Here is a 26,120-nt window from a genome sequence, read left to right on the forward strand (position 1 = left end):
AGTCTGTGTGTGTGTGTGCCAGTCTGTGTGTGTGTGTGCCAGTGTGTGTGTGTGTCAGTCTGTGTGTGTCAGTCTGTGTGTGTCAGTCTGTGTGTGTGTGTCAGTTTGTGTCAGTCAGTGTGTGTCAGTCTGTGTGTGTGTCAGTCTGTGTGTGTGTGTGTCAGTCTGTGTGTGTGTGTGCCAGTCTGTGTGTGTGTGCCAGTCTGTGTGTGTGTGTGCCAGTCTGTGTGTGTGTGTGCCAGTCTGTGTGTGTGTCAGTCTGTGTGTGTCAGTCTGTGTGTGTGTGTGTGTGTGTGTGTGTCAGTCTGTGTGTGTGTGTGTGTGTCAGTCTGTGTGTGTGTGTCAGTGTGTGTGTGTGTGTGTGTCAGTGTGTGTGTGTGTCAGTCTGTGTGTGTGTGTCAGTCAGTCTGTGTGTGTGTGTCAGTCAGTCTGTGTGTGTGTGTCAGTCTGTGTGTGTGTGTGTGTGTGTGTGTGTGTGTCAGTCAGTGTGTGTGTCAGTCAGTCTGTGTGTGTATGTGTGTGTGTCAGTCTGTGTGTGTTTGTCAGTCTGTGTGTGTTTGTCAGTCTGTGTGTGTGTCAGCCTGTGTGTGTGTGTGTCAGCCTGTGTGTGTGTGTGTCAGCCTGTGTGTGTGTGTTTCAGTCTGTGTGTGTGTGTTTCAGTCTGTGTGTGTGTCTGTGTGTGTCTGTGTGTGTCAGTCTGTGTGTGTGTCAGTCTGTGTGTGTGTGTCAGTCTGTGTGTGTGTGTGTGTGTGTCAGTCTGTGTGTGTGTGTGTCAGTGTGTGTGTGTCAGTGTGTGTGTGTGTGTGTGTCAGTCTGTGTGTGTGTGTGTCAGTCTGTGTGTGTCAGTGTGTGTGTGTGTGTCAGTCTGTGTGTGTGTGTCAGTCTGTGTGTGTGTGTCAGTCTGTGTGTGTGTGTCAGTCTGTGTGTGTGTGTGTGTCAGTCTGTGTGTGTGTGTGTGTCAGTCTGTGTGTGTGTGTGTGTCAGTCTGTGTGTGTGTGTCAGTCTGTGTGTGCTCTCGTATATATATCCATTTCTGGGGACTCAGGTCAGACAACACAGCAACACTGGTGGGACATAGCATGGTGGGGACCTAAAATAAGGTCCCCACAAATCGGACCCTGGCAGGTGAAATAGGAGGCATGCCCCCATGTTCCAGCATAAAAATTGGGCATGTCCCCGGGAATCACAATTCCAAGACAGATATGGGTGTCTGTGTGCAAGCGATGTTGGGTGTGGGTGTGTGAGCTCCGACATATACTTCCATGGTAGCTGGCATCCAGGAGGGTGCTTTCCAGACCCGATTACCCTCCCAGTCACGAACCAAAAACTGGGCAGTCCTACGTCCCGCTGGCCGGTCACGGGGAACTGGCCGGTCCCGGAGAACTTGGCAGCGGTCCCTGTGGCTGGCACGCAGAGCGGTGCCCAGCTAACCCTGGCAGCGGGGAGAAGTGGTGGTTCATTCAGCAGGAAGGCCGGGCGGAGTCCCCGGGGGGAGATTAATATTCAGATTTTCCCATCCCTGGGGGAGAGAGGGACAACCTGCAGCCGGAGTCCCTTTCCAGGCATCCTGGTGGGCATCCCCCCCTTTCACCCCCAGTCTTCCTGGTTCCCCTTGTGGCATGCTACATCCCGCATGTGTCAGCAGCAAAGGAGCCCGCAGAGATGCCAGGGCATTTTTTTTTTTTTAAATCCTCATTTGCAGCAGTGCCACTAGTTGGACACAGGGTGGTGCTGCAGCGGGTGGGAGTAGCAAGAGTGGCCTGCTGCACCCCGCATGTGGCAGCGGTGATGGAGCTCGCAGAGATGCCAGGGGAATTTCTTTGAAAATTTTTTTATTTGCTGCAGTGCCACCAGTTGGCCACGGGGGGGCGCCGCAACAACAGGGGAATTTAAAAAAAAAATAATAATTCTTAGCTGCAGTACCAATTCCAGCCTGTAGGGGGAGACTGAGAATCCGGTGTGTGGCCCCTGGTACCCCATGCCCACAGCTCTATGCCCACCTCTATGGAGCCCGATCCTGGCCCCAAGATGCAGCTAATTCCCCATGGAACTGCACCAATGGAAGTGACGATGAGGCCGAACTTCTCCCCTCCAGTCTGAAATCAGTTCCAGGACCCTGGGTAAAGTCTGCACAGGTGTCCCTAAAGGCGGTCGCGAAGCAGCAATGCCGTGACCCTCGCAGGAATTCCTTCAGGAAATTTATAGAGACGGGAGACAGTGAAGAGACAAGGGAGACGGTCAAAAGAATTATGCCCAAATTAAATTCCAGAGAAGGGTACTAGTTTGAGAGCATATTTCCCCAGCCTTGATGGAGCCCACATCGGTATGAAAATGTGGCTAAGCCCCTGGACTTTGAATGGCTATTTTTCAGCAACGGCGAGGCCTAGAGATTCGGTTGAGGTGTCATTTTGAAGGGGGGCTCAAGTGCTTCAGTGCGCCATGTGCAGCCTTACCTTCTCCACCCTGGAACAGTGCCCCCGGTGGCCTAACTGGGAACTGCATCCCTGGAAGCCCCGATGAGGATGGATTTGGACCCCTTTGGCAGGGGCACACTTCCAGGAGCCCAGGTAAAATCGCCCGGCTCCCCACAAAAGGTGGCAAGCAGCAGCGATGCCGTGACATCTGGGAAATTCCTCAGCCAGAATGATAGTAGGTGAGGTGCAGGGTGATAGAAATTGAGAACTTGGCAGGGTCCCCAGGCCCCTGCACAGGGGGCAGAGCCAAGGAGCGTTAGGCCTGAAATCCCCGGTGGGCATCCCTTGCTCCCAGTGCCCTGTGCGGGCAGACCTGCATGACAAAGCCCCGACCAGTCCTGGAGGACAGCGCCCCAGTGGCTGAACTGGGAACTGCATCCCTGAAAGTCCCGATGAGGATGGAGTTGGACCCCTTTGGCAGGGGCACACTTCCAAGAGCCCAAGTAAAATCTCCCGGCGCCTGCAAAAGGTGGCATGCAGCAGTGACACAGTGATGTCCTGGGGAAATCCTCGGATGGAATGATAGGAGGCAATTGAAAAGGGTGGTACTCTAATAGATGTGGCATCCCGCACCCCGGCTGGGAGGGTCGGTCACTTGGCTAGGACCTGGGGGTCCTGGTCAATAATGGGTGATGTGACTCTCCTCCAGCCCACTGCGCATCCGAGAACTCTGTATGTGATGGTGTCTGGTCTCCAAGCACATCAGTGTTAAGCTTCACCCTTCCCTGGGACAAAGCTAGGCTGGCCCAGTATGAATCCAGATGGCATGGTTTGCTCTGCATGTCAGGGGCCTCATGCCGCTAGTGGTTCTTGGGGAGCATCAGATTTGCATATGAGGTGTCCATCCCAAGACCCTGGTGGAGCTCCCAAGTTCCCTGGTAGGTTTGCCCCTGTCTCTCCTGGGTGCTCCTTGTAGATGGAGGTCTTTGGGTTTGGTGTCAGGATGGCCTGGGGATGGAGGCCACTGTGCTGTGCTGGCCTCTGGTCCAGGCTGCCCTGATGCTGCCCCATAGTGGGCAAGATGTCTGAGACAGGAGTGTTCCACTCTGAGCTGATCCAGGTACTTCCCATGATCTCCCCGCCCTGGAGATGGGGGGGGGAGAGACGTGCAAGGGCGAGACATGTGGAGTGCCAGGGGGGCACGGTACAGTAGATAGATGGGATTCCCCAGCCCATCCTTCTTGCCTGTGTCGTGGTTCCTGGAGCCTGGCTGATGGGCACAGTCAGAGAGTGGTCCCCTTCTGGCTGGTCCAGGTTCCACTCATGTCCTCCCTGCCCCAGAGATAGGGGGGGAGACGCGGATGGACAAGACGTTTCGAAGTGCTGGGAGTACCGGGGGGCACGGTGCGGTAGAGGGATGGATTTTGCGGACCCACCCTTCTTGCCTGTGTTGTGGTCTCCCAGAGCCTGGCTGATGGGCTCAGTCAGAGTGGGGTCCCCTTTTCGCTGGTCCAGGTTCCACTTGTGACTTTCCCGTCCCGGAGATGGCATGGAAGGTCAAGATGTGTGGAAACACTGGGAGTACCAGGGGCACGGTGCGATAGAGGGAAGAGTTTCCCGGACCCACCCCTCTTGCCAGTATCTCGGTGCCTGGCTGACGGGTGCAGTCAGAGAGTGGTCACCTTCTGGTTGGTCCAGGTTCCACTCATGTCCTCCCCGCCTCAGAGATGGGGGGGAAGAGACGTGGAAGGATGAGATGTTTCAAAATGCTGGGAGTGCCTGGGGGCATGGTGCGGTAGAGGGATGGGTTTCGCGGGCCCACCCCTCTTGCCTGTGTTGTGGTCCCCCGTAGCCTGGCTGATGGGCTCAGTCAGAGTGGGGTCCCCTTTTTCCTGGTCCAGGTTCCACTTGTGTCCTACGGGAGTCCCGGGGGGGCAAGGTGCAGTAGAGCAATGGGTTTCGCGGGCCCACCCCTCTTGCCTGTATTGTGGTCCCCCGTAGCCTTGCAGATGGATGGATTCAGACTGGTCTTGAGTAGTTACAATGTGCTTGGGAGTAATGAGAGTGTTGACACACAGATCCTCATCACTTGGCAAGTACCAGCATTCCCGGGAAAATTCGGGGATAGGCCCAGGAATGTTGTTCGCTCCGGTCAGAACTTGGCTCGGGCTGGCACACAGCGAGACACCTTCAACCCCACGGAGGGTCAGATGGGTGGTCTCTGGGATTGAGAGATCCCTGGCAGCGGCTCCCTCCTTGGGCTTAATGGTTGGCTGGGGGCAGAAAGAGAGGGCGCCATCAGTCGGCTGAGGGTGGATGGTGAGGGCACAATCAGACCACTCATTTCCCCCCAACCCAAGGTGTCAGGACTGTGATCGCGCAGATAGTGAGGGCAGAGCAGAATATTATATCTGCCCATAGTACCAGAAATCTCTCTTACCTGCCACCAGCCGTGGTAAATACACAAAGGGGCCACAGGTTCCAAAACACTAATCACAACTGCGCAGGCTCGGCACCACAACTACCATGCAGTTAGTCTCCCCCTGCTTCTAGCAATAAATAATAGTTATAGTATAACCTTAGCGATCTAATAGGTTCTTCATAGACTGGGTTCTGGAGCATATATGAAATAGTAATAAAGGAACACTATTTACAAAGGGAAGTACAATGTATAGATATGTTATAAAGAAAAAAAGGTTAAAAGTTACATAGACGTTTTGCAATTTCAACTAAAAAGGAGAAATGATACAAAATAACACCCAGCTAATCTGGCCAGGGGGAATTGATCCTCCGGTCTAAACCCAGAGCAAAGAGTGCCCAATCTTTTATCAGCCGATTACCCCACCCCATGGATAAAGTCACTCAGGTCTCTGATGACTGACAAGTTAATGACAACTGGAACCATCCCAGAACTGCCCGCGTAACTTTTATAGTACAAAGAATTGTGCACAACTTCCCCTGTATAATAACGACATCAAATAAAGTACACAGTAATCACCATTATTTAAGTTAGTAACATGACTGCAGTGTGATGTGGTATCGGTTAGATACTCAATTTCTCTGAAACCCAAAGTCCTAGTGATTTCTAAATCGCACATAATCTGGGTATAGACTTCAGATATTTGTCTATGATTTTGGAAGCCCCTAGCTGTTCTAGAAATATTAATTATATATAGAAAACAGATAAGATATGGTTTTGTCTTTGATCTCTGTCTGCAGTCTGAAGGCACCTTCTGCTAGACTGTTTATACCTGCTGTGCTGGTGCCAGCTTCGCATCTCTCATTAAATCAATATGTAAGCCTTAGACAATGACTGTACATTTACAAATTGCTGTTAAGTTAATTGGGGATCCTGGTCACAAGATGTCCTCAGATATATACATTCTAATGAACTACACCAAAACTCCTCTACTGAGTGGAATGAACATACTAATGACAAACCTTCCAATGGCAACAAAAAGCCATCCAATACCTATCCTCTGATTAATAAAAACTAGTATCAAAAGAAAACCATAACTCACATTATGTCCTATATAAATATCATCTTACAGGTATGTACCATAGTACAATAGTTGGCTAATGGGATGGAGCAGCTGCTATTGCACCTTTATTCCAATTACCACAGATCAACGTTACCAGTTTGCTGTGTCTGTATAGATGATGCACATACTTGGGTTGTGCTGCAATGCAGGATGGGTTCTCACCTTGGAAGCTCCACCAGCATCACCATAAACAGCTCTGGATCAGACAATTGACTCCGATCTCCTTTAAATGCTCTGAGCCTCTTCACCTTGTTGGGATAAGAGAGAGCTTCTCAGTGTCACTTTATACACCGATCCCCACCTCTCATAATACCGCTGCTATTCATTACCTCATCTTTCTCAGGCAGCAACCGCTGTAACTCCCCCAGCTTCTCAGCCCCAAAGTTTGATCCTACCCCTCGTCTTATATCTTCAACCATCACTTGTACCGGTCTATGGAGATTAGAGAAAGAAATTTACTTTGTGCTATAAGACTGTAGAAGAAAGCCCAGGATTGCTGGAGGCGATGAGGTTTAGGTCAGTGCCACAGCAGACTCACCTCTTAAACTGTTTCAGGAAAATGCCCAGGTTCATACTCTTCTTAGAGTCCAACAGCGCCACCTATGCAGACAAATACAGTCAGTGAGATTAGCAATGTTTCCTCCCCTACAGAGCTGACACATTGTACAAAACCACCAGCTTAAGGGTAGTAAATACGATTTCTTCACAATAAATAAAAATTATAAAGCAGCAAATAATAATTTATTCCCACTCATGACATTAGCATCACTAATCTGTATGAATACGATTATATATTCCTGATATAAAAGAGGTCATGGCCACAACATTCCTTTACATGTTACGCATCCCTAAAGTAACAGTACCCTGGATGCTGCTATTGGAGACTAGTCACATCGTGAGTGGACAGCAATGGAGACTAAAGGCACAGCAAGTTGTCAGCAGTGGACAGTTGGGTGGTCAGTAATTGTGACTGGCTGCCTGGTGACTGGTCAGTAACGGTGACTGGCTGCCTGGTGACTGGTCAGTAACGGTGACTGGCTGCCTGGTGACTGGTCAGTAACGGTGACTGGCTGCCTGGTGACTGGTCAGTAACGGTGACTGGCTGCCTGGTGACTGGTCAGTAACGGTGACTGGCTGCCTGGTGACTGGTCAGTAACGGTGACTGGCTGCCTGGTGACTGGTCAGTAACGGTGACTGGCTGCCTGGTGACTGGTCAGTAACGGTGACTGGCTGCCTGGTGACTGGTCAGTAACGGTGACTGGCTGCCTGGTGACTGGTCAGTAACGGTGACTGGCTGCCTGGTGACTGGTCAGTAACGGTGACTGGCTGCCTGGTGACTGGTCAGTTACGGAGACTGGCTGCCTGGTGACTGGTCAGTAACGGTGACTGGCTGCCTGGTGACTGGTCAGTAACGGTGACTGGCTGCCTGGTGACTGGTCAGTAACGGTGACTGGCTGCCTGGTGACTGGTCAGTAACGGTGACTGGCTGCCTGGTGACTGGTCAGTAACGGTGACTGGCTGCCTGGTGACTGGTCAGTAACGGTGACTGGCTGCCTGGTGACTGGTCAGTAACGGTAACTGGCCAGTAACGGAGACTGGCTGCCTGGTGACTGGTCAGTAACGGTGACTGGCTGCCTGGTGGCTGGTCAGTAACGGTGACTGGCTGCCTGGTGGCTGGTCAGTAACGGTGACTGGCTGCCTGGTGACTGGTCAGTAACGGTGACTGGCTGCCTGGTGACTGGTCAGTAACGGTGACTGGCTGCCTGGTGACTGGTCAGTAACGGTGACTGGCTGCCTGGTGACTGGTCAGTAACGGTGACTGGCTGCCTGGTGACTGGTCAGTAACGGTGACTGGCTGCCTGGTGACTGGTCAGTAACGGTGACTGGCTGCCTGGTGACTGGTGAGTAACGGTGACTGGCTGCCTGGTGACTGGTCAGTAACGGAGACTGGCTGCCTGGTGACTGGTCAGTAACGGAGACTGGCTGCCTGGTGACTGGTCAGTAACGGAGACTGGCTGCCTGGTGACTGGTCAGTAACGGTGACTGGCTGCCTGGTGACTGGTCAGTAACGGTGACTGGCTGCCTGGTGACTGGTCAGTAACGGTGACTGGCTGCCTGGTGACTGGTCAGTAACGGTGACTGGCTGCCTGGTGACTGGTCAGTAACGGTGACTGGCTGCCTGGTGACTGGTCAGTAACGGTGACTGGCTGCCTGGTGAATGGTCAGTAACGGAGACTGGCTGCCTGGTGACTGGTCAGTAACGGTGACTGGCTGCCTGGTGACTGGTCAGTAACGGTGACTGGCTGCCTGGTGACTGGTCAGTTACGGAGACTGGCTGCCTGGTGACTGGTCAGTAACGGTGACTGGCTGCCTGGTGACTGGTCAGTAACGGTGACTGGCTGCCTGGTGACTGGTCAGTAACGGTGACTGGCTGCCTGGTGACTGGTCAGTAACGGTGACTGGCTGCCTGGTGACTGGTCAGTAACGGTGACTGGCTGCCTGGTGACTGGTCAGTAACGGTGACTGGCTGCCTGGTGACTGGTCAGTAACGGTAACTGGCCAGTAACGGAGACTGGCTGCCTGGTGACTGGTCAGTAACGGTGACTGGCTGCCTGGTGGCTGGTCAGTAACGGTGACTGGCTGCCTGGTGGCTGGTCAGTAACGGTGACTGGCTGCCTGGTGACTGGTCAGTAACGGTGACTGGCTGCCTGGTGACTGGTCAGTAACGGTGACTGGCTGCCTGGTGACTGGTCAGTAACGGTGACTGGCTGCCTGGTGACTGGTCAGTAACGGTGACTGGCTGCCTGGTGACTGGTCAGTAACGGTGACTGGCTGCCTGGTGACTGGTCAGTAACGGTGACTGGCTGCCTGGTGACTGGTGAGTAACGGTGACTGGCTGCCTGGTGACTGGTCAGTAACGGAGACTGGCTGCCTGGTGACTGGTCAGTAACGGAGACTGGCTGCCTGGTGACTGGTCAGTAACGGAGACTGGCTGCCTGGTGACTGGTCAGTAACGGTGACTGGCTGCCTGGTGACTGGTCAGTAACGGTGACAGGCCAGTAACGGAGACTGGCTGCCTGGTGACTGGACAGTAACGGAGACTGGCTGCCTGGTGACTGGTCAGTAACAGAGACTGGCTGCCTGGTGACTGGTCAGTAACGGTGACTGGCTGCCTGGTGACTGGTCAGTAACGGTGACTGGCTGCCTGGTGACTGGTCAGTTACGGAGACTGGCTGCCTGGTGACTGGTCAGTTACGGAGACTGGCTGCCTGGTGACTGGTCAGTTACGGAGACTGGCTGCCTGGTGACTGGTCAGTTACGGAGACTGGCTGCCTGGTGACTGGTCAGTTACGGAGACTGGCTGCCTGGTGACTGGTCAGTTACGGAGACTGGCTGCCTGGTGACTGGTCAGTTACGGAGACTGGCTGCCTGGTGACTGGTCAGTTACGGAGACTGGCTGCCTGGTGAGTGGTCAGTAATGGAGACTGGCTGCCTGGTGACTGGTCAGTAACGGAGACTGGCTGCCTGGTGACTGGTCAGTAATGGAGACTGGCTGCCTGGTGACTGGTCAGTAACGGAGACTGGCTGCCTGGTGTCTGGTCAGTAACGGTGACTGGCTGCCTGGTGACTGGTCAGTAACGGTGACTGGCTGCCTGGTGACTGGTCAGTAACGGTGACTGGCTGCCTGGTGACTGGTCAGTAACGGTGACTGGCTGCCTGGTGACTGGTCAGTAACGGTGACTGGCTGCCTGGTGACTGGTCAGTAACGGTGACTGGCTGCCTGGTGACTGGTCAGTTACGGTGACTGGCTGCCTGGTGACTGGTCAGTTACAGAGACTGGCTGCCTGGTGACTGGTCAGTTACGGAGACTGGCTGCCTGGTGACTGGTCAGTAATGGAGACTGGCTGCCTGGTGACTGGTCAGTAATGGAGACTGGCTGCCTGGTGACTGGTCAGTAATGGAGACTGGCTGCCTGGTGACTGGTCAGTAATGGAGACTGGCTGCCTGGTGACTGGTCAGTAATGGAGACTGGCTGCCTGGTGACTGGTCAGTAATGGAGACTGGCTGCCTGATGACTGGTTAGTAATGGTGACTGGCTGCCTAATGAGTGGTCATTAATGAAAGTAAGTTAGGTACATGAGTGGTCATTAATGGTGGCTGACTACCTAGGGAGTGTCAGTTATTGAGACTGGGCACCTGACAAGTCTTCTGTAATGGAAAAACCAACATACATGAGCTTATACAGTTCATTAGAGTCACCACTGTGCTCCCAAGCCAATATGTTGTGCAAGGTTTGGTTATTGTGATATATCCTAGTACAGGCCTCTTACAGTATAATAATACTACACCATTGTCTGCACCATGAAACAGCAAATCTAGTTTACAGGGAAATTACTTCCCCACTATATAGGGGAAATTAAAAATAGAGAACCCATTGGTTAAATTGCTACACTGGTTAAACTTTATATTACTTTCTTTCTCACCTCATGATCATTTACACCTCGAATAGGACGAGCTCGGAAACTCCGTGGTCCTCTTGGCTTACGGGTTTCCTCTTTTTGTCCAAAGAGTTCCTCCATGTGTGCAACATCTATGTGCAGACTGGTCCCCTGAGGGCCACAAGTCCACAGATTACGTCCCCCCAGCACTCGTTCAGCAGGTAACGCATCCCAGTTGAAGTTGCGCAGTTTGGGTCTGCGTTGATCTCCGGACCGTAATGGTGCAGGTGGAGCAGTGGGAAAAGAGACTGCATTAGAGGGTGGGGGAGGTGGAGGCGGCAGTGAGAATGTTCCTAGTGGAGGAGGCGGAGGAGGCAGGCATGACCCAGTTGACATCGATGATGGTGGTTGCAAGGAATGGCTTACTGAAGGAAGCGGTGGGGGACAAGGGGGTATGGAAGGGGAAGGGGTGTTCTTCAAGGTTACCATGGAAACAGCACCTGTATCATCCATTTGCCCTATGGCAAATTAGAGAGTAGAGAAGTGAAGGTAGGTTGTGACTTTATGAATCAGGGCATCTTCTTGGTGATAGGAGTTCAGTCTATGAAAGAAGAGTAACAATTGTCACTACAACATTCTCTACATAAAGTACTCCCCACACAGCTCCCCACACAATAACCCCCTGAGGTGCGAGGCACAGCACATTTATCAGGACTATAATAAGGTGACAGTCAGTATCAGAATCATCTCAATAACAGTAACGGGGTCATCTGGGGAATCCAAGCTCAGCCCTCTCTCAGGCCCCCGTGCATCCCGAGCCGGCCATTACACGTTATAGGTCCTTTAGGGTTATCACCCTCTGTAAGAGATCCACTTAAACACATACTAAACAATAAAGGGCCGTATACTTCTTCGCATGCCGGACTTTTCACCTACATTGTGTATTTTAGCCACAGAAACTTATCACGCGCGTCCATGCGATTCGCCGTATTCAGGGGGTCATTCAGACCCGCTCGCGAGCGGCAGTTCGCTCGCAAGTGGGTCGATGTTCCCCACTGCGCATGTTCCCCACTGCGGAGGTAGCTCCGTCGTGCGCATGCGCGAGACCCGGGGAGCGACAGGCTTTCCATCGCTCCAGGTCTCGCACCAAAGGGGGCGTGCTGTCGATGTTGATTGACAGCACGCCCCTTTGGTGGGCGTGCCTGCCTGACGGAGGCGTTCCCATGGGAACGCCTACCGTCTGAAGCCGGCCCCGCTGACATCACTAGTGATGTCAGTGGGAGTGATTTTGGCTCTGATATCAAAATCACTCCAGGGCTTGCGGGCACCGAGACTCTACCGCAGGGTCTCCGTCGCAAGTCCGATGGTCGCGATGGTCAAGGCCGTCGCGACCATCTTTTTGGCAGCTCGCATTTGCTGTGGGTGGTCACCCACAGCTATGCGAGCGGCCAGGAGGCCGCTCCATTTTCATGGAGGTGGGCCCTGATTCAGAGCGAGCGCTCTGGTCATAGCGTTCAGCTCTAAATCAGGCCCTCAGTTCCAAAAGATGTGATAACGCAACCCGGCGAATGCAAAACAGGCAAAAAGCGCTGTCAGAATGAGGAAAAGCAGCCTGACACCCCCTAAAAGAAGCACTATCATTGGGGTTCAATGCACATGCCCCCAATTTGCCCTAATAAAGCTATTTGGGGTACATAAGGTGGGTCAATATCATCTAATAAGCGTCTTTGCATAAGTGGTGAAGAATAGCATTAAGCAGTACTCCTGTCACATTTGGGGTACATGAGAATGGGCGCTAGCACGGTTTTACAGTCACTAAAGTAAAGTTTAAAAAAAAAAAAAAAAAAACTGCACCCAATACAAGCACCCGTAATCCAAAAACCTCCTCACCCCTACATACAGCCCCCCAAAAAGTCTATTTTGCTAGTTTTTAAGTTTGTACCCACACTTTGCATTATTTTGCCAATTTCTCTAAAAAATTTTATGGGATGTTTCTCTATTTTTTGGGGTTTTCCTTTACGCAGTTATCCTTTGGGGGCCTATCCCAAGGATTCTGAGTGGTTCCCCACCATTGCACCCCCAAACAAAAATTTTGCACTTCTTTTCACCTATTCACAGGCTAATTCTTTTCGCCTACAGTATTTCATTGCATTGCGATTTCGCGTAAGTGAAAAGCGGACGGCATGGAATACTGCGATACTTTTTCGTGGATCTCGGCTTTTCGCATCTAATTGAAGACGGCCCTTAGTCTACATTTTTATCATTTATATTAGCAAGGAAATGTTGGGGCTATAGTGTCCTATGTCTGTATATGGTGTAATAGATGTGTATTATGGTAATGTACAGCGGTCAGGACATGTTGGGGGTGTAGTGTCCTATGTCTGTATACCGTGTAATAGATGTGTATTATGGTCATGTACAATGGTCAGGACATGTCGGGGGTGTAGTGTCCTATGTCTGTATACGGTGTAATAGATGTATTATGGTCATGTACAGCGGTCCGGACATGTTGGGGGTGTAGTGTCCTATGTCTGTATACAGTGTAATAGATGTGTATTATGGTCATGTACAGCGGTCAGGACATGTTGGGGGTGTAGTGTCCTATGTCTGTATACAGTGTAATAGATGTGTATTATGGTCATGTACAGCGGTCAGGACATGTTGGGGTGTAGTGTCCTATGTCTGTATACAGTGTAATAGATGTGTATTATGGTCATGTACAGCGGTCTGGACATGTTGGGGGTGTAGTGTCCTATGTCTGTATATGGTGTAATAGATGTGTATTATGGTCATGTACAGCGGTCAGGAAATGTTGGGGGTGTAGTGTCCTATGTCTGTATATGGTGTAATAGATGTGTATTATGGTCATGTACAGCGGTCAGGACATGTTGGGGGTGTAGTGTCCTATGTCTGTATACAGTGTAATAGATGTGTATTATGCTCATGTACAGTGGTCAGGACATGTTGGGGGTGTAGTGTCCTATGTCTGTATACGGTGTAATAGATGTGTATTATGGTCATGTACAGCGGTCAGGACATGTTGGGGGTGTAGTGTCCTATGTCTGTATACAGTGTAATAGATGTGTACTATGATCATGTACAGCGGTCAGGACATGTTGGGAGTGTAGTGTCCTATGTCTGTATACAGTGTAATAGATGTGTACTATGATCATGTACAGCGGTCAGGACATGTTGGGGGTGTAGTGTCCTATGTCTGTATACAGTGTAATAGATGTGTATTATGGTCATGTACAGCGGTCAGGACATGTTGGGGGTGTAGTGTCCTATGTCTGTATACAGTGCAATAGATGTGTATTATGGTCATGTACAGCGGTCAGGACATGTTGGGGGTGTAGTGTCCTATGTCTGTATACAGTGCAATAGATGTGTATTATGGTCATGTACAGTGGTCAGGACATGTTGGGGGTGTAGTGTCCTATGTCTGTATATGGTGTAATAGATGTGTATTATGGTCATGTACAGCGGTCAGGACATGTTGGGGGTGTAGTGTCCTATGTCTGTATACAGTGTAATAGATGTGTATTATGGTCATGTACAGCGGTCAGGACATGTTGGGGGTGTAGTGTCCTATGTCTGTATACGGTGTAATAGATGTGTAGTATGATCATGTACAGCGGTCAGGACATGTCGGGGGTGTAGTGTCCTATGTCTGTATACGGTGTAATAGATGTGTATTATGGTAATATACAGCGGTCAGGACATGTTGGGGGTGTAGTGTCCTATGTCTGTATACAGTGTAATAGATGTGTATTATGGTCATGTACAGCGGTCAGGACATGTTGGGGGTGTAGTGTCCTATGTCTGTATACGGTGTAATAGATGTGTAGTATGATCATGTACAGCGGTCAGGGCATGTCGGGGGTGTAGTGTCCTATGTCTGTATACAGTGTAATAGATAGTGGTCAGGACATGTTGGGGGTGTAGTGTCCTATGTCTGTATACAGTGTAATAGATGTGTATTATGGTCATGTACAGCGGTCAGGACATGTTGGGGGTGTAGTGTCCTATGTCTGTATACCGTGTAATAGATGTGTATTATGGTCATGTACAATGGTCAGGACATGTCGGGGGTGTAGTGTCCTATGTCTGTATACGGTGTAATAGATGTGTATTATGATCATGTACAGCGGTCAGGACATGTTGGGGGTGTAGTGTCCTATGTCTGTATACAGTGTAATAGATGTGTATTATGGTCATGTACAGTGGTCAGGACATGTTGGGGGTGTAGTGTCCTATGTCTGTATACGGTGTAATAGATGTGTATTATGGTCATGTACAGCGGTCAGGACATGTTGGGGGTGTAGTGTCCTATGTCTGTATACAGTGTAATAGTTGTGTATTATGATCATGTACAGTGGTCAGGACATGTTGGGGGTGTAGTGTCCTATGTCTGTATACAGTGTAATAGATGTGTATTATGATCATGTACAGCGGTCAGGTCATGTTGGGGGTGTAGTGTCCTATGTCTGTATACGGTGTAATAGATGTGTAGTATGATCATGTACAGTGGTCAGGACATGTTGGGGGTGTAGTGTCCTATGTCTGTATACGGTGTAATAGATGTGTAGTATGATCATGTACAGCGGTCAGGACATGTTGGGGGTGTAGTGTCCTATGTCTGTATACGGTGTAATAGATGTGTATTATGGTCATGTACAGCGGTCAGGACATGTTGGGGGTGTAGTGTCCTATGTATGTATACAGTGTAATAGATGTATTATGGTCATGTACAGCGGTCAGGATATGTTGGGGGTGTAGTGTCCTATGTCTGTAATATATACAGTGTAATAGATGTGTATTATGGTCATGTACAGCGGTCAGGACATGTTGGGGGTGTAGTGTCCTATGTATGTATACAGTGTAATAGATGTATTATGATCATGTACAGCGGTCAGGATATGTTGGGGGTGTAGTGTCCTATGTCTGTATATAGTGTAATAGATGTGTATTATGGTCATGTACAGCGGTCAGGACATGTTGGGGGTGTAGTGTCCTATGTCTGTATACAGTGTAATAGATAGTGGTCAGGACATGTTGGGGGTGTAGTGTCCTATGTCTGTATACAGTGTAATAGATGTGTATTATGATCATGTACAGCGGTCAGGACATGTTGGGGGTGTAGTGTCCTATGTCTGTATACAGTGTAATAGATGTATATTATGATCATGTACAGTGGTCAGGTCATGTTGGGGTGTAGTGTCCTATGTCTGTATACAGTGTAATAGATGTGTATTATGGTCATGTACAGCGGTCAGGACATGTTGGCGGTGTAGTGTCCTATGTCTGTATACAGTGTAATAGATGTGTATTATGATCATGTACAGCGGTCAGGACATGTTGGGGGTGTAGTGTCCTATGTCTGTATACAGTGTAATAGATGTGTATTATGGTCATGTACAGCGGTCAGGACATGTTGGGGGTGTAGTGTCCTATGTCTGTATACAGTGTAATAGATGTGTATTATGGTCATGTACAGTGGTCAGGACATGTTGGGGGTGTAGTGTCCTATGTCTGTATACAGTGTAATAGATGTGTATTATGGTCATGTACAGCGGTCAGGTCATGTTAGGGGTGTAGTGTCCTATGTCTGTATACAATGCAATAGATGTGTATTATGGTCATGTACAGCGGTCAGGATATGTTGGGGGTGTAGTGTCCTATGTCTGTATACAGTGTAATAGATGTGTATTATGGTCATGTACAGTGGTCAGGACATGTTGGGGGTGTAGTGTATTCGGTGTAATAGATGTGTATTATGATCATGTACAGCGGTCAGGACATGTTGGGGGTGTAGTGTCCTATGTCTGTATACAGTGTAATAGATGTGTATTATGATCATGTACAGTGGTCAGGACATGTTGGGGGTGTAGTGTCCTATGTCTGTATACGGTGTAATAGATGTGTATTATGGTCATGTACAGCGGTCAGGACATGTTGGGAGTGTAGTGTCCTATGTCTGTATACAGTGTAATAGATGTGTACTATGATCATGTACAGCGGTCAGGACATGTTGGGGGTGTAGTGTCCTATGTCTGTATACAGTGTAATAGATGTGTATTATGGTCATGTACAGCGGTCAGGACATGTTGGGGGTGTAGTGTCCTATGTCTGTATACAGTGTAATAGATGTGTATTATGGTCATGTACAGCGGTCAGGACATGTTGGGGGTGTAGTGTCCTATGTCTGTATACAGTGTAATAGATGTGTATTATGGTCATGTACAGCGGTCAGGAGATGTTGGGGGTGTAGTGTCCTATGTCTGTATATAGTGTAATAGATGTGTATTATGATCATGTACAGCGGTCAGGACATGTTGGGGGTGTAGTGTCCTATGTCTGTATACAGTGTAATAGATGTGTATTATGATCATGTACAGCGGTCAGGACATGTTGGGGGTGTAGTGTCCTATGTCTGTATACAGTGTAATAGATGTAGTATGATCATGTACAGTGGTCAGGACATGTTGGGGGTGTAGTGTCCTATGTCTGTATACGGTGTAATAGATGTGTACTATGATCATGTACAGTGGTCAGGACATGTTGGGGGTGTAGTGTCCTATGTCTGTATACAGTGTAATAGATGTGTATTATGATCATGTACAGCGGTCAGGACATGTTGGGGGTGTAGTGTCCTATGTCTGTATATAGTGTAATAGATGTGTATTATGATCATGTACAGCGGTCAGGACATGTTGGGGGTGTAGTGTCCTATGTCTGTATACAGTGTAATAGATGTATTATGGTCATGTACAGCGGTCAGGACATGTTGGGGGTGTAGTGTCCTATGTCTGTATACAGTGTGTAATAGATGTGTATTATGGTCATGTACAGTGGTCAGGACATGTTGGGGGTGTAGTGTCCTATGTCTGTATACGGTGTAATAGATGTGTATTATGATCATGTACAGTGGTCAGGACATGTTGGGGGTGTAGTGTCCTATGTCTGTATACAGTGTAATAGATGTGTATTATGATCATGTACAGCGGTCAGGACATGTTGGGGGTGTAGTGTCCTATGTCTGTATACGGTGTAATAGATGTGTAGTATGGTCATGTACAGTGGTCAGGTCATGTTGGGGGTGTAGTGTCCTATGTCTATATACAGTGTAATAGATGTGTATTATGATCATGTACAGCGGTCAGGACATGTTGGGGGTGTAGTGTCCTATGTCTGTATACAGTGTAATAGATAGTGGTCAGGACATGTTGGGGGTGTAGTGTCCTATGTCTGTATACAGTGTAATAGATGTGTATTATGGTCATGTACAGTGGTCAGGACATGTTGGGGGTGTAGTGTCCTATGTCTGTATACGGTGTAATAGATGTGTATTATGGTCATGTACAGTGGTCAGGACATGTTGGGGGTGTAGTGTCCTATGTCTGTATACAGTGTAATAGATGTGTATTATGATCATGTACAGTGGTCAGGACATGTTGGGGATGTAGTGTCCTATGTCTGTATACAGTGTAATAGATGTGTATTATGATCATGTACAGCGGTCAGGACATGTTGGGATGTAGTGTCCTATGTCTGTATACAGTGTAATAGATGTGTAGTATGATCATGTACAGTGGTCAGGACATGTTGGGGGTGTAGTGTCCTATGTCTGTATACAGTGTAATAGATGTGTATTATGATCATGTACAGCAGTCAGGTCATGTTGGGGGTGTAGTGTCCTATGTCTGTATACAGTGTAATAGATGTGTATTATGATCATGTACAGTGGTCAGGACATGTTGGGGATGTAGTGTCCTATGTCTTTATACGGTGTAATAGATGTGTAGTATGGTCATGTACAGTGGTCAGGACATGTTGGGGGCTGTAGTGTCCTATGTCTGTATACGGTGTAATAGATGTGTATTATGGTCATGTACAGCGGTCAGGACATGTTGTGGGTGTAGTGTCCTATGTCTGTATACGGTGTAATAGATGTGTATTATGATCATGTACAGTGGTCAGGTCATGTTGGGGATGTAGTGTCCTATGTCTGTATACAGTGTAATAGATGTGTATTATGATCATGTACAGCGGTCAGGACATGTTGGGGATGTAGTGTCCTATGTCTGTATACAGTGTAATAGATGTATTATGGTCATGTATAGCGGTCAGGACATGTTGGGGGTGTAGTGTCCTATGTCTGTATACAGTGTAATAGATGTGTAATATGGTCATGTACAGCGGTCAGGACATGTTGGGGGTGTAGTGTCCTATGTCTGTATACGGTGTAATAGATGTGTATTATGGTCATGTACAGCGGTCAGGACATGTTGGGGGTGTAGTGTCCTATGTCTGTATACGGTGTAATAGATGTGTATTATGGTCATGTACAGCGGTCAGGACATGTTGGGGGTGTAGTGTCCTATGTCTGTATACAGTGTAATAGATGTGTATTATGATCATGTACAGCGGTCAGGACATGTTGGGGGTGTAGTGTCCTATGTCTGTATACAGTGTAATAGATGTATTATGATCATGTACAGTGGTCAGGACATGTTGGGGTGTAGTGTCCTATGTCTGTATACAGTGTAATAGATGTATTATGGTCATGTACAGTGATCAGGACATGTTGGGGGTGTAGTGTCCTATGTCTGTATACAGTGTAATAGATGTGTATTATGATCATGTACAGCGGTCAGGACATGTTGGGGGTGTAGTGTCCTATGTCTGTATACAGTGTAATAGATGTGTATTATGATCATGTACAGCGGTCAGGACATGTTGGGGGTGTAGTGTCCTATGTCTGTATACAGTGTAATAGATGTGTATTATGGTCATGTACAGCGGTCAGGACATGTTGGGGATGTAGTGTCCTATGTCTGTATACAGTGTAATAGATGTAGTATGATCATGTACAGCGGTCAGGACATGTTGGGGGTGTAGTGTCCTATGTCTGTATACAGTGTAATAGATGTATTATGGTCATGTACAGCGGTCAGGACATGTTGGGATGTAGTGTCCTATGTCTGTATACGGTGTAATAGATGTGTATTATGATCATGTACAGCGGTCAGGACATGTTGGGGGTGTAGTGTCCTATGTCTGTATACAGTGTAATAGATGTGTATTATGATCATGTACAGCGGTCAGGACATGTTGGGGGTGTAGTGTCCTATGTCTGTATACAGTGTAATAGATGTGTATTATGATCATGTACAGCGGTCAGGACATGTTGGGGGTGTAGTGTCCTATGTCTGTATACAGTGTAATAGATGTGTATTATGATCATGTACAGCGGTCAGGACATGTTGGGGGTGTAGTGTCCTATGTCTGTATACAGTGTAATAGATGTGTAGTATGATCATGTACAGCGGTCAGGACATGTTGTGGGTGTAGTGTCCTATGTCTGTATAGTGTGTAATAGATGTGTATTATGGTCATGTACAGCGGTCAGGACATGTTGGGGGTGTAGTGTCCTATGTCTGTATACAGTGTAATAGATGTATTATGATCATGTACAGTGGTCAGGACATGTTGGGGGTGTAGTGTCCTATGTCTGTATACAGTGTAATAGATGTGTATTATGGTCATGTATAGCGGTCAGGACATGTTGGGGGTGTAGTGTCCTATGTCTGTATACAGTGTAATAGATGTGTATTATGGTCATGTACAGCGGTCAGGACATGTTGGGGGTGTAGTGTCCTATGTCTGTATACGGTGTAATAGATGTGTATTATGATCATGTACAGCGGTCAGGACATGTTGGGGGTGTAGTGTCCTATGTCTGTATAGAGTGTAATAGATGTGTATTATGATCATGTACAGCGGTCAGGACATGTTGGGGGTGTAGTGTCCTATGTCTGTATACAGTGTAATAGATGTATTATGGTCATGTACAGCAGTCAGGACATGTTGGGGGTGTAGTGTCCTATGTCTGTATACAGTGTAATAGATGTATTATGGTCATGTACAGCAGTCAGGACATGTTGGGGATGTAGTGTCCTATGTCTGTATACAGTGTAATAGATGTGTATTATGATCATGTACAGCGGTCAGGACATGTTGGGGGTGTAGTGTCCTATGTGTGTATACGGTGTAATAGATGTGTATTGTGATCATGTACAGTGGTCAGGACATGTTGTGGGCTACATGCTGACACAAGATGAATCTTCAATATGAATATATATATATATTACATCGGTTCTGTGGCTAGATGACTAAGTTTCCATTTCACCTGGTTTTAAATCAGTCACAGAACCTGGGTATGTACACATACCTACACACACACACATACACACACACATATAGACAACTATACACACACATACACACAACTATACACAGACACAACTATACACAAACACACATATAGACAACTATACACACACATACACACAACTATACACAGACACACCTATACACATACACACACAACTATACACATACACACAGACACAACTATACACATAGACACACCTATACACATACACACACACAACTATACACATAGACACACCTATACACATACACACACACAACTATACACATAGACACACCTATACACATACACACACACAACTATACACATACACACAGACACAACTATACACATAGACACAACTATACACAAACAACTATACACACAGACAACTATACACATAGACACACCTATACACATACACACACAACTATACACATACACAGACACAAACACAACTATACACACAGACAACTATACACATAGACACACCTATACACATACACACCTATACACATAGACACACCTATACACATACACACACCTATACACATAGACACACAACTATACACACCGACACAACTATACACATAGACACACCTATACACATAGACACACAACTATACACATACACAGACACAAACACAACTATACACACAGACAACTATACACATAGACACACCTATACACATACACACCTATACACATACACACCGACACACCTATACACATAGACACACCTATACACATAGACACACAACTATACACATACACACCGACACAACTATACACATAGACACACCTATACACATACACACACAACTATACACATACACAGACACAAACACAACTATACACACAGACAACTATACACATAGACACACCTATACACATAGACACCGACACACCTATACACCGACACTGGGGAGTCTCCCCTGACTGAAATGCTGTTTGTTCAACATACAGTGAGACGTAATATATTCTATGACAGACAGACACAGATATGATATAATGAGTTTATAACACGTAAAGACATATGTAGTAATGTGGGAACATGAGATAGGATTGATCACTATCTGCCTCGTGTCTGGCCTATTGTGGAGATTTATATGTAATGTATATATATGTATGTGTGATACTGATGACATGTCTCCATTAGCTGTAGATCAGTAAATTGAGGCATAACATACATGCATGACACCTGCAGCAGTCACTGGCAGGGCATGATTTCTGGCTCTCCTCCCAGCTGGATTAATCATTGGATGTATACACCTTGTTAGGAGTTTAAGAAAACATGGTCCAGTTTCTCATACCAGCCTGACATCCACTAGCATGGAGAGGCCCTCAGTACTGTAATCCAGGGAGAGGAACATGACTTACTATACAGGAACATGTATGTACTTTTCACATGTGACTGTGCAGGTAGTATACATGTGACACATTGCTGTATGTACAGGTTATATAAAGAGCAGTTGATCTATACTGAAAAGTAGGGACATTTACAGGGACAAATCTGTGAGCATTAGGCTCTTCCAGCAAATGATAGACCCTTGCCAGATATATATATATATATATATATATATATATATATATACACCTACATCAGTAAGTAGAGGGGCATTCAGAGGCACTTACCTTCAGTAACTGAGCATTGCCTCATTATCCAGCTACAGCAACTCCCTACTAAGCTTCTACCCACAGGAAACCCTGATCCAGGCTTCAGATGTAATCTCCTGATTCCAGGGCTCCGGGCCATCCTGATCTACACTCCTGATCCCAGGGCTCCAGGCCATCCTGATCTACACTCCTGATCCCGGGGCTCCGGGCCATCCTGATCCACACTCCTGATCCCGGGGCTCCAGGCCATCCTGATCTACACTCCTGATCCGGGCCATCCTGATCCACACTCCTGATCCCGGGGCTCCAGGCCATCCTGATCTACACTCCTGATCCGGGCCATCCTGATCCACACTCCTGATCCCGGGGCCCCGGGTCATCCTGATCCACACTCCTGATCTCAGGGCTCCGGGTCATCCTGACTTACACTCCTGATCCCGGGGCTTCGGGCCATCCTGATCTACACTCCTGATCCGGGCCATCCTGATCCACACTCCTGATCCCGGGGCCCCGGGTCATCCTGATCCACACTCCTGATCTCAGGGCTCCGGGTCATCCTGACTTACACTCCTGATCCCGGGGCTTCGGGCCATCCTGATCCACACTCCTGATCCCGGGGCTCTGGATCATCCTGACTTACACTCCTGATCCCGGGGCTCCGGGCCATCCTGATCCACATTCCTGATCCCGGGGCTCCGGGCCATCCTGATCCACACTCCTGATCCAGGGGCTCCGGGCCATCCTGATCTACACTCCTGATCCCAAGGCTCCAGGCCATCCTGATCCACACTCCTGATCCCGGGGCCCCGGGTCATCCTGATCCACACTCCTGATCTCAGGGCTCCGGGTCATCCTGACTTACACTCCTGATCCCGGGGCTTCGGGCCATCCTGATCTACACTCCTGATCCGGGCCATCCTGATCCACACTCCTGATCCCGGGGCCCCGGGTCATCCTGATCCACACTCCTGATCTCAGGGCTCCGGGTCATCCTGACTTACACTCCTGATCCCGGGGCTTCGGGCCATCCTGATCCACACTCCTGATCCCGGGGCTCTGGATCATCCTGACTTACACTCCTGATCCCGGGGCTCCGGGCCATCCTGATCCACATTCCTGATCCCGGGGCTCCGGGCCATCCTGATCCACACTCCTGATCCAGGGGCTCCGGGCCATCCTGATCTACACTCCTGATCCCAAGGCTCCAGGCCATCCTGATCCACACTCCTGATCCCGGGGCTCCAGGCCATCCTGATCCACACTCCTGATCCCGAGGCTCCGGGCCATCCTGATCCACACTCCTGATCCCGGGGCTCCGGGTCATCCTGATCCACACTCCTGATCTCGGGGTTCTGGGTCATCCTGACTTACACTCCTGATCCCGGGGCTCCGGGCCATCCTGATCCACACTCCTGATCCCGGGGCTCTGGGCCATCCTGATCCACACTCCTGATCCCGGGGCTTCGTGCCATCCTTATCCACACTCCTGATCCCAGGGCTCCAGGCCATCCTGATCTACACTCCTGATCCCGGGGCTCCGGGCCATCCTGATCCACACTCCTGATCCCGGGGCTCCAGGCCATCCTGATCTACACTCCTGATCCGGGCCATCCTGATCCACACTCCTGATCCCGGGGCTCCAGGCCATCCTGATCTACACTCCTGATCCGGGCCATCCAGATCCACACTCCTGATCCCGGGGCCCCGGGTCATCCTGATCCACACTCCTGATCTCAGGGCTCCGGGTCATCCTGACTTACACTCCTGATCCCGGGGCTTCGGGCCATCCTGATCCACACTCCTGATCCCGGGGCTCTGGATCATCCTGACTTACACTCCTGATCCCGGGGCTCCGGGCCATCCTGATCCACATTCCTGATCCCGGGGCTCCGGGCCATCCTGATCCACACTCCTGATCCAGGGGCTCCGGGCCATCCTGATCTACACTCCTGATCCCAAGGCTCCAGGCCATCCTGATCCACACTCCTGATCCCGGGGCTCCAGGCCATCCTGATCCACACTCCTGATCCCGAGGCTCCGGGCCATCCTGATCCACACTCCTGATCCCGGGGCTCCGGGTCATCCTGATCCACACTCCTGATCTCGGGGTTCTGGGTCATCCTGACTTACACTCCTGATCCCGGGGCTCCGGGCCATCCTGATCCACACTCCTGATCCCGGGGCTCTGGGCCATCCTGATCCACACTCCTGATCCCGGGGCTTCGTGCCATCCTTATCCACACTCCTGATCCCGGGGCTCCAGGCCATCCTGATCTACACTCCTGATCCCGGGGCTCCGGGCCTTCCTGATCTACACTCCTGATCCCGGGGCTCCGGGCCTTCCTGATCCACACTCCTGATCCCGAGGCACCGGGCCATCCTGATCCACACTCCTGATCCCGTGGCTCCGGGCCATCCTGATCCACACTCCTGATCCAGGGGCTCTGGGCCATCCTGATCTACACTCCTGATCCCAGGGCTCCAGGCCATCCTGATCTACACTCCTGATCCGGGCCATCCTGATCCACACTCCTGATCCCGGGGCTCCAGGCCATCCTGATCTACACTCCTGATCCGGGCCATCCTGATCCACACTCCTGATCCCGGGGCTCCGGATCATCCTGACTTACACTCCTGATCCCAGGGCTCCGGGCCATCCTGATCCACACTCCTGATCCAGGGGCTGCGGGCCATCCTGATCTACACTCCTGATCCCAGGGCTCCAGGCCATCCTGATCTACACTCCTGATCCGGGCCATCCTGATCCACACTCCTGATCCCGGGGCTCCAGGCCATCCTGATCTACACTCCTGATCCTGGCCATCCTGATCCACACTCCTGATCCCGGGGCTCCGGGTCATCCTGATCCACACTCCTGATCTCAGGGCTCCGGGTCATCCTGACTTACACTCCTGATCCCGGGGCTTCGGGCCATCCTGATCCACACTCCTGATCCCGGGGCTCCGGATCATCCTGACTTACACTCCTGATCCCGGGGCTCCGGGCCATCCTGATCCACATTCCTGATCCCGGGGCTCCGGGCCATCCTGATCTACACTCCTGATCCCAAGGCTCCAGGCCATCCTGATCCACACTCCTGATCCCGGGGCTCCAGGCCATCCTGATCCACACTCCTGATCCCGAGGCTCCGGGCCATCCTGATCCACACTCCTGATCCCGGGGCTCCGGGTCATCCTGATCCACACTCCTGATCTCGGGGTTCTGGGTCATCCTGACTTACACTCCTGATCCCGGGGCTCCGGGCCATCCTGATCCACACTCCTGATCCCGGGGCTCTGGGCCATCCTGATCCACACTCCTGATCCCGGGGCTTCGTGCCATCCTTATCCACACTCCTGATCCCGGGGCTCCAGGCCATCCTGATCTACACTCCTGATCCCGGGGCTCCGGGCCTTCCTGATCTACACTCCTGATCCCGGGGCTCCGGGCCTTCCTGATCCACACTCCTGATCCCGAGGCACCGGGCCATCCTGATCCACACTCCTGATCCCGTGGCTCCGGGCCATCCTGATCCACACTCCTGATCCAGGGGCTCCGGGCCATCCTGATCTACACTCCTGATCCCAGGGCTCCAGGCCATCCTGATCTACACTCCTGATCCTGGGGCTCTGGGCCATCCTGATCCACACTCCTGATCCCGGGGCTTCGGGACATCCTTATCCACACTCCTGATCCCGGGGCTCCAGGCCATCCTGATCTACACTCCTGATCCCAAGGCTTCGGGCCATCCTGATCCACATGCCTGATCCCGGGACTCCGGGCCATCCTGATCCACACTCCTGATCCCGGGGCTTCGGGCCATCCTTATCCACACTCCTGATCCCAGGGCTCCAGGCCATCCTGATCTACACTCCTGATCCCAAGGCTTCGG

The 26,120-nt window shown here is 49.9% G+C and overlaps 1 protein-coding gene across 1 annotated transcript in view; it reads right to left on the reverse strand.

Moving 5' to 3' along the window:
• The window catches only part of LOC148442753 (FH2 domain-containing protein 1-like), a 122,698-nt gene extending 100,339 nt beyond the window's left edge, over positions 1–22,359 (reverse strand). The window contains exons 1-5 of the mRNA XM_088463528.1: positions 22,247–22,359; positions 10,441–10,996; positions 6,495–6,556; positions 6,286–6,388; positions 6,119–6,204 (exon numbers count right to left, since the gene is read on the reverse strand). Of these exons, the coding sequence (XP_088319654.1) occupies positions 6,119–6,204; positions 6,286–6,388; positions 6,495–6,556; positions 10,441–10,908 (719 nt within the window). The 5' untranslated portion in view covers positions 10,909–10,996; positions 22,247–22,359. The remainder of the gene's footprint in view (positions 1–6,118; positions 6,205–6,285; positions 6,389–6,494; positions 6,557–10,440; positions 10,997–22,246) is intronic.
• Positions 22,360–26,120: the final 3,761 nt, after the last annotated feature.

This window comes from Taudactylus pleione, unplaced genomic scaffold, assembly GCF_031769625.1.
Source record: "Taudactylus pleione unplaced genomic scaffold, aTauple2 ptg001394l, whole genome shotgun sequence".
NCBI classification, from domain to species: Eukaryota; Metazoa; Chordata; class Amphibia; order Anura; family Myobatrachidae; genus Taudactylus; species Taudactylus pleione.